The sequence below is a fragment of the Pistacia vera genome, unplaced genomic scaffold (assembly GCF_008641045.1).
Source record: "Pistacia vera cultivar Batoury unplaced genomic scaffold, PisVer_v2 Contig754, whole genome shotgun sequence".
In the NCBI taxonomy this organism is placed as follows: Eukaryota; Viridiplantae; Streptophyta; class Magnoliopsida; order Sapindales; family Anacardiaceae; genus Pistacia; species Pistacia vera.
In genome coordinates, this window is record NW_022196617.1 from 212,612 (window position 1) to 229,933 (window position 17,322).

Consider the following 17,322-nt stretch of genomic DNA (forward strand, 5'->3'; position numbering starts at 1 on the left):
ACAGTGGTAGAGATTCTCCAGCAGGAAACAGATAAAATTTAAATCTCACTAATTGTAGATAAACCAAACAACTAATCAAAATTATCCGTATTAATTACATTTGTGGGGATACTTTAAATAACCGAATCAAACTCTTATCACATTGACCAAGCCAAACTTGGATTTTATAATTATATTTGAAAATTGAAATCAACTTGGATATTAGTTTGTCCCACAGATTTCTCTGCAGATTTTTAGGTGTTAATGATGAAGAAACCAGTCAACCTTTCCATGAATTTACCAATGAAATTTAAAAGCATTTATTGCATGCATGAATGAAATGAAACTGTTTTGCGTTAAAAGTCACGAAAATGTTAGCTCAATAAATATGTTTTTCGTACTAGTTTTCAAACCTATACCGCCTCAAAGATATTCATATCAATCTTATCTTATTTCAACTGATAAATAAATGAGAGTTTTCTATGTATCAAGACAACTTGCAAAACATTCATTGACCTCAAAAGTGTATAAATTGACACTACGGGGGGCTTGGCAGACGAGAGTTAGTCATAAATTTGAGCTTCATTTCATTATTTCTCTATGTAATCAAAGTTTTTTCTCCATCTTTGTATGCCTTATGGGCAATATCATAGAAATAGATAGTGGACGTAGGATTTACTTTTGAGCATCCGAACCATTATAAAAACCCCCCTTTTGTCAATCTTTTATTTATTTTTTTGCAACATATATATATAACCTCAGCACCATTTTCAAATTTCATCGATCCATCACGTATAATTTCTAAGGTTCTCTTAACACTTTACACGTGCGAGTCATTAGCGTCCAAAATCAAGCGTCAACATAAACCATTACTCCCAATGGAATGATTTACAAATCCCAGAAACAACCAGTGCAGAAGCCCTGATAATTTTTCTTTCGATATGGCATGCATGCATGTTACAGACGATACTAAATAATAAACCATCAAAACAAATCTTCAAAACCAAACACAAAAACAAAAGCGAAAACAAAAACAAAAACAAAAACAAAAACAGTAATCTTACCGAAAGCAAATACTGGTATACAGAAGCTTCATAATTTAACCAGCTCCAATAATGCTTCTTCTTAGCACACTAGTGTTTACTGTATATTTATGGATGGAGGGATACTGCTGAAGAGGAGATAATGGAAGTTGTATATCTGTAACTAAATAACTAAGTTTGGATATTTTTCTACGAGTTAAGTAACCGGTATGGAGTTATTACAACAACTGTATTACCATAATTAGGAGGAAGAAGTATGAGGCTCAACACAATTTTCTCTTCACACTTATGGGATCTTCTTAAAATACTGACATTAATGGTGATAAATACTGAGCTGGATTGTCCAATTTAAGATGGTCTGCCAGTTTGTGGCTAATAGATAAGTTCTAATGATCATATCAGATTCTTATGTCAAATATTAGTAATACTATAGCTTTAATTTTGTTGGATCCTACTCAAAATTCTATCAACTTCTTATAATCAGTTAAGTTAAAATTTGGTATAATTTTTACAAAGGTAGATCTTATTCAATATCCAACTATATCAGGGATAATAATAAAAAATAAAAAAAATAAAAAAAAAAAAGAGAAAAAAAAGTAATGTCATTTTGTCAAGAATGGGATTCGAACCCATGCCCTTTCGGACCAGTACCTGAAACTGGCGCCTTAGACCAACTCGGCCATCTTGACAATGTGCAGATTTTCCACAAATAGTTATTTTTAATTTTTATTTATTTATGCATATCAACTGATTTAATCTAATTTTATAAGTTATTTCCTGAGTAATGCTGCGCACCGAATGTCGTGACTAAATCCTGACCGTTAATTAATTATAAATTAATATTAATTAACAGTTAGGATTACGCCACGTCATTGGGTGTACGAATTCGGTGCGCATCCTTAGATAACTGTGTTATGTTCCTATTTTCATTGCCCTATGTTAATATCGTGTTAAAAAGTTAATTGCCACATGGTATATAAAGTTAAAATAATTATTTCAAAGGTATAATATTGTTGCTATTAGAAAGAGATATTAATAGAAAAAATTACTTAAAATTAATTGATTAAAGGATATACTCAAAACATGTTTGACTATTTGGTCTTTATTTTCCTAATTATATTTTATTCTTTTTACTTTAATTATATTTTCCTTTTTTTTTACCACTTGAATTTGAGTGAAAGCCCATTAAACACATGAAACATTTTAAAAGGTATTCCACCCAATTCAACTTGATCCGGGTGCCCGGAAGCCAGCCAGCCAGCCCAATCTCATCATGGGCTATGACTATGAGACACTCAAACAAGGGATTATTTTATTCCCTAAAAATAGTTTAACATGAAAGGGCTTTTGGTTGGAGCATATATGAGATTACGGGGTAATTTCATCTTATATTACTTATATTATTATATTTAATTGTTAAATGATATAATATTTTGATAATCTTTCAAAACCAATAGTAATTACTATTGGTTGTATAAGTAATATTCTAAATACCATAATTTTCTTATGTGTTTTAAGGTTACTTGATAATCTTAATTTTGTTACTATTGGTTATATAAATGATAATCTAAATACAACAATTTTTCTTATGTGTTTTAAGATTATTTGATAATCTTAATTTTGTTACAATTTTACCCTTAACTTTTAAAAATTTTGGACAATAATGCCCTTATTTCGAAAACAATTTACAAAAAAAAATCATGGACTATTTTATCCTTGTATACAAATTTTTTAGAACGTAAATACTCTTGAACTTGAAAACAATTACCCAAGACTCGTGGCCGAATTTGGCCACCACTATTGGCAGCCAGCCATCGATGTTGAAACGGCGTACGACTGGCCGAATCTCGCCAGAAATTCCCAAAACTAATTTGGTGGTTTCTAGCTAAATCTGCGACCATCTAACCGAAAATAGCTAGATCGACGCATGGCCAGCCAGATCTGATTGGTCATGCACTGTTCTGGCTACCACGGCCTACGGCTGACAGTGGCTGAGGTGTTTTTGTTAATTTTTTAACTTTTATGATATGGGTATTTTAGCTAAATTCTCAAATATAGAGGGTTAAAATTAATAATACTAAAAAAGAAAGGTAATTCAGTAATTTATATAACATACCCACCAATTTATTCTTTCCAACTATACATATCGATATAACATATCCACCAATTTATTTAAATCTAACCAAACACATTTATTAATATAACATTCCTAGTAATCTTTAAGGTAATCTATCTTTCTTTTAATATAACATTTCCAATAATATAACATTTCTTGAACCAAATGCACCCGAAATGTATTTTGAAAAGTATCATGTACTTTCTTAACGGGGGTGTTAATATTTTTATAAGAAGGTTTTTGATATTTTTTTATAATTTTTTTTATAATCGTAAAAGGTGTATAATACTTATAAATTATTGCAATACATTTCATATTAAACAATCTTAATGGCAACATCATTAAAAAAATTGTTATTGTCGGTGCCAAAGTTTCACATTGGTTAGGAGACGAGGATCTTAGTCTCTTATATAGCACAAAGATACCCTCATTACCCAAAGGCACATTTTCGGAATAAAACCTTACAGGCTCTAGGACGCAAATCTAACAATACCTTTGAGAACTCATCTACCATACAATTGGATCTAATAGTTGACGCTAGAAGGAAGGCTGACGGCTAGACCACTCCCAAGCCTCTTGTCTCCTAGGAGGTTGTGTTAGTGTCAGAGTCTCACATCAGTTAAGAGATGAGGGCTTTGATAACTTGTATAGTATAATGACACACTCATAGATACGCTTTTTCAAGACAAAATCATGTGGGTCCATCAAAGTTAACATTTTTTTTATAAATTACCCTTATTTTAAGATTAAAAAATATACCATATTAAAGTAAAAAAATAAATAAATAATACAAACAAACAAACTGGTAGATTACCCTATTATCATTTTGCTTTTCTCTATCTTCAATACCCAACTATAATGAATGAATTATATGGTAGAGAAAGCCCGGGCGAGATGAAAGCACAGCAAATGCAGTGTCTCAATCAAGATAAGAAAGCTAAAGTTAGGGATTTGATGATTGAAGCAAAAATATACGCAAAAATTGGGAGTGGGGTCTGTGCTTCTGGCTGCACACAGCTGCTGCAAGCACCTAACTACGACAATGGGAGCTGCATCCATCTTTAATGCAAAAGTTAAAAGTGGGATTATTGACAATGTAAATGTACGCCACAAACCCACTTTACTCTCTTTCTTTGTTTGCTGGATAAGGCTCTGCAACTCTGCAACATGATAAATATTGATTGATTGATTGATTGATTGATTGAATGAATCAATGAATCAATGAATGTCACTTGCTGTTGCAGTGGTAATCTTATTCATCAGCCATTGGCCCCTACCATTTAAAGCCATTGCAGGCTCCATCGCCCCCACTCTCTTTTACTTCCTAACCAGTCATTTGGGTCTCTTAGTTAGGACCTGGAACTGGAGTTCTCAAAACCCAACTTAGTTTACCTCTCTTCTGTTCCATTTCAACTATGCTCTTTGTCCCTCTTCAACAATCATTCTTTCCCATCTCATCTCATGTGAAATAAGTGAAAGCTGGGTAATATTACGTTCACAAACTCATTTTATCACTAACTTTCTTTCATAAATGTAATATGATAGTTCGTAATTAGTCAATTTATAATAGGTCTCATCTCACCAATTACGAACTGTCAGATCGCGATTGTGAAAGAAAGTTAATAAGAAAGGTTTGTCAGCTTATCTTTATTGGTAAAAATTTCATTAGGTCATCTCCCACATTCCGGGAAACTTCAAACAAATCTACGTCCAAACAACGTGATAGTAAGAAATATCACTTATGAGTTAGGTGTGGTCGGATGACAAGCTTTTTGGTGGACGATGATCTTATCTTACATCGTATTTAACTTAATACAAAGGAAAAGTGAGCAGTTCATAAATATTTGGGCCGTGAAAAGCCCAAGAGTAGGCCCATTAATAAACCGAGCCCAATCGTTGCAAATAAAATGTAAATCTTGGCGTCTTTCGCTCTCTCCTTCTGCCTCGTCGACTCCACTCTGGCTCTGTCTCTCTGGCTCGCTCGCTTGTTACCTCCTCGAACTCTTCTCAATTTCTTACAAGAACCGTTACAAAACCGCCTCATTACGCTCTCTAAAACGAACACTTTATTCAGTCGTTTCATTTCCACCCTTAGATCCACTTCAACGGTTTTGATTTCACCTCAAATCTGAGAGACAAGTCACGGGAGTCACCCGTTCCTCTTAAACAGGTACATTGCATAAAATGAATCCGTTTTTCTAGCAAAATATTCATCTGGGTTGTTCAGTTTTATCTTTAATAATGTTCTTATGATCCGTACAATTTTCCGGGTTGGTCTTCTTTAGCCTTTATTTGTTGTTCATTTTATGTTTGATGTGTTTATTTTCATTTGCTTCGGTTGTTAACATTTTTTACTGAATAAGAGGGTGTTTCTGATGGTTCAAGTGAGTGTTTTTGCTGATCAAAATTGTAACCTTGTGTGTAAATGGTTTAGTAGTGTTTGTTTGGGAGACACGTTTTGGGAGTCAAGTTTAGTGAATGTCAGTAGTGTTGGTTAAGATTATTTTGGTGGAGAGAAGTGGTTGATGGAGTTTTAGTATTTTTTGCCTTTTTGATTTATTTTTGTAGTTCATCTAAGCAATTCAAGTTTAATGGATGCCAAGTTTGGATTTTTAATCATGGGTTTGGTTTTATTTTATCATGATGCGAATGCCACCCTTTAAAGTTGAGAGCTTTACTGTGCTATCTTTGTTGAAGTCCATTTGCATAATTTATTTTGTGGTTATGTTTTACTTGTTTTCCTCTGCATATTCCCTGCGTGAATACCAATGTGAACTATGGGTTTTGTGGATTTACTGAGATGTGGATTTTATAGGTTTTTTCATATTAGGGTTTCTGTTTATTTACAGTTACAATTTTTGTAGGGAAATGGCTTGGGGAGAAATTGAAATTTCTATATTCTGGTTAGTTACTGCATTAGTGTTGTAGATCTCAACTACTGCATTGTAGACTGCTCAGAATGTAAATGAGAAAGGAAATGGCACTCTCAACTACTGTGTTGTTGACTGCTCAGAGTCTAAATGAAAGAGGAAAATGGCAAGAGGGAAGAGAGATATAAAACAAAGGATCCTTAAGAAACTCATGACAGCCCTTTTTCTGCTATATTTTTTGGGTGCTGTTTTGTGGAGCAGGTTTTATAATTCATTGTCTAGAAATCTAGAAATGAATTTGCTAAAACTGCCCAACATAACAGACACCTAATGAATTGTAGGAATTGGGCTGTCATGAGTTTGCTACCTTTCCTTGTGTTATTCATGTTATGTTCTTTCAGTAAGAGTTATAAGAAATATTGCTATGATTTGTGAACTCTGTAAAAACAAAACTCGCTATATGTTTCACATCATTTAAAATACACTCTATACGCTACTCCGTGACATTTTACTCAAGAAGGAAAAAAAAAAAAGTTATTTAGGGAGGCAGACTTTATAATTTTCTGAAAACTCTCTCTCTGCTATTCAAGGTTCCCTTGTTGAAATACATGTTTTCAATGTAGTAAGAGTATGTTCTCTTGACACAAACTTGATCTTGTGTTATCGAAAAATTCATATTGAGTTGTATGATAGCTATATATTTTTGGTCGTCCTTGATGACTGACCATAAGGCTGATATGAACTGTGTTTTCGTTATAGATCTGATTAAGGGATATATAGAAATTTCTCTATCCTGACTGTTGCATTGGTTCTCATCACTTAACTTCATTTTATATATTATAATTTTTGGAACTTTCTGTAAAATCTGTTGTGATTGACATGGCAAAGTTTCTAAGTTGGTTTCTTGACACAAAATTCTTTATCATATTATTGACATTTATGCTGCCATTTGATATTGCAGCCAAAGAATTCACATTGGAAATGTGAAAGTATGCATGGAACTTGGTGGAAGTGTCGCACTTTTTGCATCTTTATATGTTACTGGTTTTGGATGAGACTTCTGATTTAGATTAGTAGAATTATGAACAGTTGTGTCATGTATGAATAAAACATCATAGTGCTGTCTAAACTATTATCAATCATTCCCAGGTTGAGAAAAAGATCATCAATTGAGAGGCAAAGCTGAAGCGAGATTTGGAGTGGGAGAAGGGCCAGAAGTAGGTTTAGATGAGGGATTAGGGTGTCAACCTTTTAGGGCTAGAAGGTTTTAGAGAATGTAGGAAGCTTGTTGTGTGTAATATACAAGCTATTTTTGTAGAAAATGCTTATATGCACATACACAATTCCTTTCATTTGTAGCTTCTTTTTAAAGAACACAGAGAAAATTAAAACGTAGAAAAGTAGAAAATGAATTTCACGGTATTCTGCTTCTGTTTCTGCCCTCATATCACTTTATTTTCTATTTTTCTAATTACATATTTTCAGTCCCTGGTGTTGCTTGATACTGCAGGAACCTCAGACTGTGTTTCCCTTAGGAATACCAGATTGGAGTTGTCATATAGTCCAGATAGACTTGCATAAGTGGCAGGAAGTAGAGGGTGGAGTAGAAGTTACTACTTTCTTTTAGACCAACTCAATATTAGATTCAGAAGATAGGTATTTTCTCAGACTCTGCCCAATACTACATTTAAGTAATTATTGAACTTCAGCTTTTGTACTTTATATACCTTCCCTGCCTCTCAAGTTTCTTTTGCAAATTGCCTTTATTCTCATCTTTTCTTAACCTATGTTCTCACCTTGCATAGGGGAAGATATAATATCGGCAAATGTCATGGTTCCTGGAAAGATCTACAATTCAGAAGATTAATATGGATCTGTAGAGTGACAATTGTGAGAGTTGGAAGATGGCCTTTTATTCTGAGGAGGAGAAAACTGAGGATTATCTTTTTAAAATTGTTCTGATTGGTGATTCTGCTGTTGGGAAATCTAATTTGCTTGCAAGATTTGCTAGAGATGAGTTCTACCCAAATTCGAAATCAACCATAGGAGTAGAGTTCCAGACCCAAAAGATGGATATTAACGGAAAGGAAATTAAGGCACAAATCTGGGATACAGCAGGTCAGGAGCGATTCAGGGCTGTTACATCTGCATATTACCGAGGTGCAGTTGGAGCTCTTCTGGTCTATGACATTAGTAGACGACAGACATTCGACAGCATTGGCAGATGGCTTAATGAACTTCACAGTAAGAATCTCTTCACCTTTTTTTTTTTTTTTTTTTTTTCATGGTTTCAAGATAAAATTGGTTCTTGATAAAGTAAAAAACTTTTTGTGATTGTGTTACCATCCCCCTTGTTTCTGTATTTGATATTATTAATCTGTCCATTCTTTAATACAATAAACCAAGGATTGATTTTGATTCATTTGTTTCTGGAACAGCGCATTCAGACATGAATGTAGTAACCATACTAGTAGGCAACAAGTCAGATCTCAAGGAGGCGAGGGAGGTAACAACTGCGGAAGGGAAGGCCTTGGCAGAGGCACAGGGCTTGTTTTTCATGGAGACTTCAGCTCTAGATTCCTTGAACGTTACAGCTGCTTTTCAAACCGTCGTCAAAGAGATCTACAATATATTAAGCCGGAAAGTTATGATATCGCAAGAGCTGAAGAACAAGGATTCCACCTCATTGACAAATGGAAAGACAGTGGTTTTACAAGGAGGGAAAAATGAATCAGCAGCAGCAGAAAATGGGGAGCCTAGAAAGGCTGGATGTTGTTCAACTTAACATGTAACAATCAGCTTAAATTTGCTAGTGAAACTGAAATTCAGCAAGCCCCCCCCACATTTCTTCTTCTCCATGGTTTCGATCAGCTTCTTGATCTTGTTGAAATGTTATTTAATTTTTTTTTTCTTCTTTTTTTGGCTTGTTTTCTATGGATGATTAATGATGGCTGAAGAAGGATTAACAAATGTAAATTACCTCAAGGGAACTTCAAAACTAATTATATCATACATTCCATTTTATACTTGTATTTTTCTATATTATGTTATCGGATTGGATGTACTTACTACTAATTGATCATCTGATATGTACATAATGAAGTTTTCATTCTCAATTCTATGAGAATTTTTATGGAGCCTTTAATTTGTTTCTTTTCGATGGAAGTTTTATTTTCTCAGAATGTTTTTTAATTTTTGGCCTAATTTTTTGATCGATTCAATCTTAGATAAAAAAGGTATACTTTGGTTTTATTTCATCTCTTCGACAAGTTTAGTAACGAGCATAAAAACCCTATTGTTCCGATAGAGGGAAGAACCTATGGTTAGTTTTGCACCTTGAGATAATGTTATCTTATTATTTTTATGTAAAAAAACATATAAATGAAAAATATAATTAAGGTTTAAAATGTGAATCAAGATAAGATTAATTAAATGTGAATCAAGATAAGATTAATTAATTAGGGTTTTTGTTTTCGGTTAATTGAGGTGTTCGGATAAAATAAAAATAAAAATGATCAAATGAAGACAAAAAACAAAGTCTATTGAATAATACTATACATACATCATTTTCATACAATATTTCTCATACAACATTATGTGGTAAGATATGATTGGATAAAAGTTTAATTTTAACTTTAAATTAACCAATCATATTTTGCCACATAATGTTGTATGAAAATGATGTATGTGTAGTATTATTCAAGCTTATTATCCAAGTAAATGGGAAAATAACACGTCATCAGTCATCACCAAAAAATAATAAAATGACAAAAAACACCCCTACTGTGTCGGTATGCAAGCCAACTGCCAACACCTGACCACATACAAATATAAGAATAAAAAACCCAATTTGATTGATTGATTAAATTGATTAACAGAAGAGAAAGGGTGAGGGAGAAGCAAATTGATTCGATCAATCAAGGTCAGCAAATGGGTCGGTTATTTATAGAGTCATTAAGTGGGCCTCGGATCTTCAAGTGCAAGAGTTGTAAGGTGGACTCTGCCTCACCCGATCATATCGTCTCCAAGGAGTTTCAGGGCCGTTTTGGCCGCGCTTATCTTTTCCGATCAGTGTAAGCCAAACCCAATTCTTTATTTGTCGTATTTTAAGTCGTTTTGTTAAATTTTATTTTATTTTGTTTCATTGCAATGGTTTTTTGAGCAATAATTTCAGGGTAAACGTGTCTCTTGGGCCTAGAGAAGACCGGCTTCTCTTCAGTGGATTGCACACTGTTAACGACCTTTATTGTAGCTCTTGTCACCAATTACTGGGTTGGAAATACGTATGTCTCTCTTTCTTTCACCCTTTTTTTAATTCCTTATGTTTCAATAACATTAAATGATAAATTTGTAATATGAGATGTTAATAATCCACAACATCAAAATTCAGTATTATCAATATAGTGAGGATTGCTATCATTTTCGCATCATAATGTTATCAAACCAGTACCATAACTTTATTTCTAAACATGCTTAAGATACAGTATTGTATTAGTAGTAGGAACTAAATATGAATACCGTATGATATTGTCAATTTAGTGAGTACTTGGTATCATTTTGGCAATGTAACATTACCGGACCAGTATCATAGTTCTGCTTGTAGAAATGATGTTAGCATTCATGTATTTATGGTGTTGAATCTTTGTGGGATATTGTTTTAATGAAATTTTGATTTTACTTGGAAGACTTAAGCCTCCAATATTAGCAGTGAATGGATTGTGGTGGAGGGTTTTATTTACTTTCTATAGATTGTGTTTTAGTGATTGAGTTTTACAACATGAGACATTATAGATGTATTGTAAATATTATCATAAGGGATAAGATTAGGTTTTTCGGTTCAGTTCGATTTGTTTTGAATTTTTCAGTCAAATTTGTAGATGAGTTTGGTGAAATAATTGTGTGCTCTTTTTTAAGTTGGCAGTATTTGGTCTTTATGAAAGGATTGCTGTTGATTGGTTTTTGTTCTTGCTTTACACTATGTTTTCATCTTGTACATTTTCTATTGTTTAACTGGTTAATGATCCCTAGGAGAAAGCCTATGAAGAGAGCCAGAAGTATAAAGAAGGAATGTACATCCTGGAAAAGGAAAGAATGTTGAAAGAAGGTTGGTGATGTTGTGGACACATTGGAAGAAAAAGTGAAAGGCTATCATTTTTGTATAGGAATATTTTAAAGGAGATTGTTTAAATAGGTAGTGTCTAGTGAAGGCTATCATATTTGTAGCTTTTGCAACTTCAATGGAAAGAAATTTTTGGATTATGAACATCAAATTACTAGTTCAATTTGCTAATATATTCATTTTCTTGCTTTTTTAATTGATAATTTACCGGTTCGAAAGATCCTACATAACTTTATCAAGTATTTGACATGATGTCTTCCCAGTTTGATAAGTTCATCTTAGAATGGCACTACAGAATTAGGTTTCAGATAAAGCTTTAGAGAATAGCATTGGATGTCTTTGAAGGGTCCCTAGATGAAGAGTGTGTGATAGGCCTAATCCCTAAAAGAATGGACCACCCAACAATGATATTCTTCCTCCGTTTAGATGTTGAAGGGGAATTACATCCATGAAAATGACCTGAAAGGAAGTATTGGAGCCATATTAGGGAAGTTAGGATAAGGGGTCAATCTGACCACAGATTCAGGGTCTCAGCTCTCATATAAACCCATTCTTATTTAAGACAAGTTGTTGTCAAATGCTCAATTTTATGGTGCATTTCAGTGTCAGTGGAGTGTGTCTTGGGCTCCTTTCAAGTAAATCCTATTCTTTACATCAGGGTCAGGGTCAGGGTCAGGGTCAGGGTCATGGGACCTGTACCTCTTTGAATCTTGAATCACCAATATCCTCTCTTATCCTCTATTGAGCAATTAAAACCCACCAACTCAAGTATTTGATTGGGAGAGAGAAGAATATAAATCCATCAATTTTCATGTACTCTGTACTGCACTGGCTTAATCATATTTGATTTGTAATAATCATGGTTATAAAATGCTCCTGTTATCTGTCGATAACATAAATCTACTTTTAATACACCCAGATATATATTAGGAAGACGCTGGAGATAGATTGCTGGAAAGGATAATTTTACCAAAAATATTACTATCAGATCAAAGTTGGTTTGACATCGATTTAGCACCAAACTTTGGATTCCCTGAGTAGGTAACTGTTATTAGTAGTATACAATTCAATTACAACACTCAATGATCTTTTTCCTTGTACATATTAGACTTTAAGAAAAGAAAAAAGGTGCCTTACCCTTTTAACAGGTTCAGAATCTCCAATCAAAAGTTATTTGCAAAATACAAGATTTCAGAAGTTGTAGCAAATTCCATTGCGGCAACCAAAGAAGAAAATGAACAAATACTGTGCAAGAATATTTCTTTTTTACCCTTTTTTTTTTTTCTCTCTTACTTTTGAACACCATGCTGGTTGGTTTCTGCATCTTTCATAGGCATAAGAAAAACATTTTCCTTTCTGAAAACATTTGGTAAAAAGAATATTTCATGAAACATAAAGTTTCATTTGTTGGGAAATGCATTGGCCATCTAAAATAAATCACTGTGTAGTAGCTTATTCTTTGGGACCATAGTTAAGAATCCTTGAGAATTTCACACCAATAAATCAACCAACATTTTTTCATACAGTTTCTGAATACAAAAATCACTAAAAGAGAATGAAATACTGACAAGAACCAGCAACTTTGCTGGTTAGTACAAAAGTAACAAAGAGAAGAAGAATTAAACCAAAAGGTCTAATTTTTTATGTATCAGTGTCACCAGAGAGGGATGATACAATATTCTCGTATACCTGGCAATCTGATTTTACATCTTAATCAAATCCCAAGAAAGAAAACCTATATAAAGAAAAACCAAGCTCAAACCTTACATGAAAACCCTTGTAACTGCTCTCTATAGTTTCATCAAAACAGGCGAAACCAATTAGTTCTAATCATATTTTCATATAAACGGATTTATCTCAATGAGGAAAGTGTAAGAAATTTAGTCATCACCTGCTTCACCACACCAGATATAATTCACCTACAATGACCTTTTGACACCCATATCAGAATCATCCTAGGCAGCAATTCCTGAAACAAGTGATGAACACAAGAATGTAAATACCACCGACAACTGGAACATAGTATTCAGCGTAAAAGTGAACAACATCCTTTTAAAGCTCAATAGGCATTAATGATAGGCTCAACATTATCAAATAAATAGCATATTTGACAGCAAAAATATGCAATGCCAAGAAAGCACATGCTGAGAAGGTAACAAAATAAAACAGGTCACTCACAACTAATAGTCTACTTGCATATAATCATCAAATCTGTGCTTCATTTCCTATTTGATTGATCTGTTTACCGGTTGTTCATGATCTTTTCTGGCACATCTAGCTTCTGATTAAATAATATAATATTTTTTTCATAAGTAAAAAAAATGATGTTAAGCTAATAAGAGTATCAATAGGCCATAATGTTGGTGATCAGTACAAAGGGACCCCATGCCAAGAGGCATAGGTAAGTTATACACAATAGAGAAACCAGCATTTTTCATATTATGTGCTGTTAACGTAAATCTATAGTTCATCTTTGCATTGATCAACAACTTCTTTCAAAAACTTAAAATGAACATAATAATTAACAATCACAAGAAGAAATCAAATAAATAAATAGAAGAAGGAAGGGGGTTTAAGAAAACAAGAAACATGAAAGAGTAAGCTACAGCAGAATCATCTTACCTCTATTTGGTTGTCTATTAGTAACACTATAACCACCAACATAACCAGCAGAATTTTTAGTCATAACATCTGAAGCTGCAGTTCCAAGCCCAAAACCAAAGGGGCCAGACCCCTCCAGCTCCAAAGGTGAAGATCGCCAAGTGGAATCACCATAAAAGGAACCACTTGCATAAATGTCAGCATAAGCCTCGTCATAACCACCATTTGAAACAGAAGGTGGTGTGACACCAGAGCGACTATTTCTTCCATACCCTAAAGCTCCTGACCCAAGACTTAATTCTCCAGTGCCATAACCAAGATTGTCACTACTATAAACAGAACCAGCAGCTCCACCTTGTCCAAGATTAGGAGTGGAACCCCAAAGTGCTCCAATGCTGCCAAAAGAATCCACTCCTGAAGTCCCACTTCCAAGGCCCAAAGCACTGGAGTTTGCAGAGTTTGTGGCATAACTAAGATTCCCATTTCCCCACAAACTCCTACTTGGTGAATTAAGGACAGGACTATTACCTCCATTGCTCCCACCATAAGCGATGGGGCTACTATACCTGTTTGGATTTCCACCATATGGAGGGTTCAACCCACGACCATAGCCAAGGTTAGAACTAATGTTTGCACTTCCTCCATAGCCTGGGCTCAAATTTGGCTCAAAATTCAGTCCCATCCCATAACCAGGACCAATTGGGGAAAATCCACTCCGCCCAACAGTAACTGGACTGTATCTGCCATCAATTCTAACTCCATACCCTCCAACTGAACTTGGATTGTATCCCTGAGTGTAACCATTCAGGAAGCTACTGACTCTACTTGTACCATAGTTATATGAGCCCAACGGGCTGCGATTTGGCCCTGGGGATAATTCTTTGGGGACTGCTCGCTTGACTTCAACCATTTTACCATTAAGTTCATGAAAGGTTTTGAGCAACACTCTATCCACTGCTTCCTCTGAATCATAAGTAATGAATCCAAAACCTCGAGGCCTTTGAGTGTTGTGGTCGTACATAACTACGACATCTGTAATTGTCCCAAACTGATCAAAGTACTTCTTAAAGTCACCCTCTGTTACAGTGGATGCTAAACCTCCTACAAATATCTTCTTTGTGCGAGTAGGACCAGGAGACCCGTGAATGTTGTTACTGTTTCGGTTCTGAATGTTCTGATCATCCCTAGGAACAGCCTTTTTTGCCTCAACCTGATAATCGGAAAGCTAGATAATGAGAAATGAACTATAATAAATTTCGCATTTATAATATACGATTTAAACATGATGCAAAAAAAAACTGTTACTCAAAGCTTCTAAGATATACATTGTGAATGTATATGATGGGTCCTTGAAAATTATACCAGAGTAGTTCTGCTACTTTCATCATGAATTAGTGTAATTTTTGTATTGCTTGGGGTGCAAGATATGCAATATGTTTGGAGTTAGGCTAGAAGAGGCTTTGAAAACTTTATGTTCTTCATCTCAAGCGTTTTATTAATATAAAAAGTGCCCCATCTGGCCATCTCATTAATTAGTCTCGAAGAATGATTAAGCAGCTCAAAATGTTACATGAGACTTAAAGAGTTGATATCGTGGTCAACATGAAAACTGATGCAAGCCTATTTCAAAGCACCAAAATAGTAAGCATGAAGAACATCCTCCCTTACAATTTATTGAGTCCATGACACTACTTTCCATTTTTGTCACTGATTTTTGCATATGCATCTTGCAAGAAAGTTCATTAATCACTCTTATTTGAATACCCCCAACTGTCTCTTTCAAATGGATAGAACCCACATCATATCCCGAGCATATTACCGTTTGTGCTAATTGTTTAACTAAAAGTCATTCCAAAACTAATGAAGCAATCTTCTATTAGTTTTCATTTCTTTTTTGTCCAGAGAGGGCACTTTGACGATGACAGCACTCAGTAATTAATGACAAGCTATATTTCTGAAAATGAAATATCTTGAATCTTACTTGTGTTATTTTTACTCAACAGTGACATGTTAACAATCAGAAACTTATCATCAATAGTCAACAACCTACCAAAACTATTAACAAAATCAAATCATTTTTCTTTTAAACAAAAAAAACAATCATGGAACCAATAATGGCACCATAAAACAGAACACTCTAATCCCCCTCATACTCCAATCAAAATGATCATTGAATTGTATGCTATCATTCATCAAATCAAAAGAAACTTTAAATGAGAATTGAAACTTACAGTTCTACCATCTATCATGTGTTTCTGCATGACAACTCTTTCTGCAACCGCAGGGTCAGCAAAAACAATAAAACCGAAACCACGGGCACGACCTGTGGCCCGATCCTTCATGATCACAGCTTCTAAAACTTCTCCAAAAGTTTGGAAATATTCTCTTAAACGGTCCTCATTTGTGTCCCAGGAAATCCCACCAATAAACAGCTTACCAAGCTCCATTTCCATTCTACAAATCACATATCCAATCAAACATCAAATAAATATTCATCAAAACAATCATTTTATCTTATTTAAACAACAATCAATCCTTATCCTACACGAATCATACAATCATCAGCAAAACAAGACAGCACAAACTGGATCTACATATAACACAATCCAACACTTAGTTTCCAATACAAAAACACATAATGCGGATTAAACAAAGAGAAAAAGATTACCTTGTGAACAAAAATCAAGCAAAAGCTTGGAAATTTAATATGAATATCAAAGAAATGGGCAACCTTGGATTGAATCCAATAACATGGAACCGTTAAACGATCAATCAAGGATCAACCCACAACCCAGTATTCCTAAAAACGAAGCAAAAAAGTTAAAACAAAAGGATCCAATCAAAGAAACGATATAAATTATTTTTTCTTCTTTTGTAGCTAAAAATGAAAAGCAAAGAATTTCAATACCAAAGAGAGCGAACTCAGATGGGAAAGTGGGAGAATCTAAGATCTAAGAGGAGGCATAATACGAAGAGAGGGCGAGAGGCCCTCTTTTTCCTCTCTCTTTCTTTCTCTCTGTTTACTGTATTGTGATTTTTATGTAATGAATGGATTTTTTTTTTATGCTTGAAGCAGAGAGAGAAAGAGAAAGAGAGAGAAGATTTGCATGAGAGAGAAAATCAAGAGAATGGATTTGGATCAAAAATGGGTAATCATAATAATTTATATTTATAGACAAAGCTTTGGACTTTGCCTTGCCGATGTAAGAAAGTTACAAAGCTAGACGATGAAACATGGACATGGTTACTTCCCTATGTTTTCATGTTCCTCTTTAATTTAATTTAATATAATTTTCTTTCTATTTTCATTTTCAAATATACATAAATTAATTAATTAATTTAATTTAATTTTCTCTCAAAATTACATTTTATTTTATTTTCATAGTAACTATATCATCTTATGTGATGTTTTATTATCATAGTAACTAATATATCATCTTATGTGATATTTTATTATAGAGTTAATTTTATTTTTTTTACATGGCTAATTTCAACTTTTAAACTATATAATATTTTTTTTTTATTTTTTAAGAATATGATGGAAATTGCACGGTTATGATGCAATAATATTAAAATTGAGTGTTGGACATTTGA

The 17,322-nt window shown here is 33.9% G+C and overlaps 3 protein-coding genes and 1 non-coding gene across 7 annotated transcripts; 2 read left to right on the forward strand and 2 right to left on the reverse strand.

Annotated features, from left to right (window-relative positions):
* Positions 1 to 1,630: 1,630 nt before the first annotated feature.
* Positions 1,631 to 1,711, reverse strand: TRNAL-CAG. Its single transcript has one exon. It is a non-coding gene; the product is annotated as a tRNA-Leu (tRNA).
* Positions 1,712 to 5,089: 3,378 nt separating this feature from the next.
* Positions 5,090 to 9,053, forward strand: LOC116115800 (ras-related protein RABA5a). Of its 4 annotated transcripts, none has more exons than XM_031401933.1 (5): positions 5,090 to 5,308; positions 6,003 to 6,041; positions 7,519 to 7,664; positions 7,814 to 8,252; positions 8,447 to 9,053. In XM_031401933.1, exons 4-5 carry the CDS (start codon positions 7,913 to 7,915, stop codon positions 8,791 to 8,793), a joined length of 687 nt encoding a protein of 228 aa, XP_031257793.1. In that variant the 5' UTR covers positions 5,090 to 5,308; positions 6,003 to 6,041; positions 7,519 to 7,664; positions 7,814 to 7,912; the 3' UTR covers positions 8,794 to 9,053. The 4 variants fall into 4 exon arrangements, with proteins under 4 accessions (XP_031257793.1, XP_031257795.1, XP_031257794.1 ...); XM_031401935.1 differs by lacking the exon at positions 6,003 to 6,041 and adding an exon at positions 6,970 to 7,427; XM_031401934.1 differs by lacking the exon at positions 6,003 to 6,041.
* Positions 9,054 to 9,854: 801 nt separating this feature from the next.
* LOC116115849 (putative yippee-like protein Os10g0369500) lies at positions 9,855 to 11,278 on the forward strand. The gene is made up of 3 exons (XM_031401978.1): positions 9,855 to 10,081; positions 10,183 to 10,291; positions 11,037 to 11,278. The coding sequence occupies exons 1-3, from the start codon at positions 9,939 to 9,941 to the stop codon at positions 11,118 to 11,120; spliced, it is 336 nt and encodes a 111-aa protein (XP_031257838.1). The 5' UTR covers positions 9,855 to 9,938; the 3' UTR covers positions 11,121 to 11,278.
* A 1,455-nt stretch (positions 11,279 to 12,733) lies between these two features.
* Positions 12,734 to 16,946, reverse strand: LOC116115801 (heterogeneous nuclear ribonucleoprotein 1-like). Its single transcript, XM_031401938.1, has 4 exons — positions 16,397 to 16,946; positions 15,960 to 16,182; positions 13,750 to 14,938; positions 12,734 to 13,096 (listed from the first exon to the last, which is right to left on the reverse strand). The coding sequence occupies exons 2-4, from the start codon at positions 16,179 to 16,181 to the stop codon at positions 13,083 to 13,085; spliced, it is 1,425 nt and encodes a 474-aa protein (XP_031257798.1). The 5' UTR covers position 16,182; positions 16,397 to 16,946; the 3' UTR covers positions 12,734 to 13,082.
* Between the last annotated feature and the right edge of the window lie 376 nt (positions 16,947 to 17,322).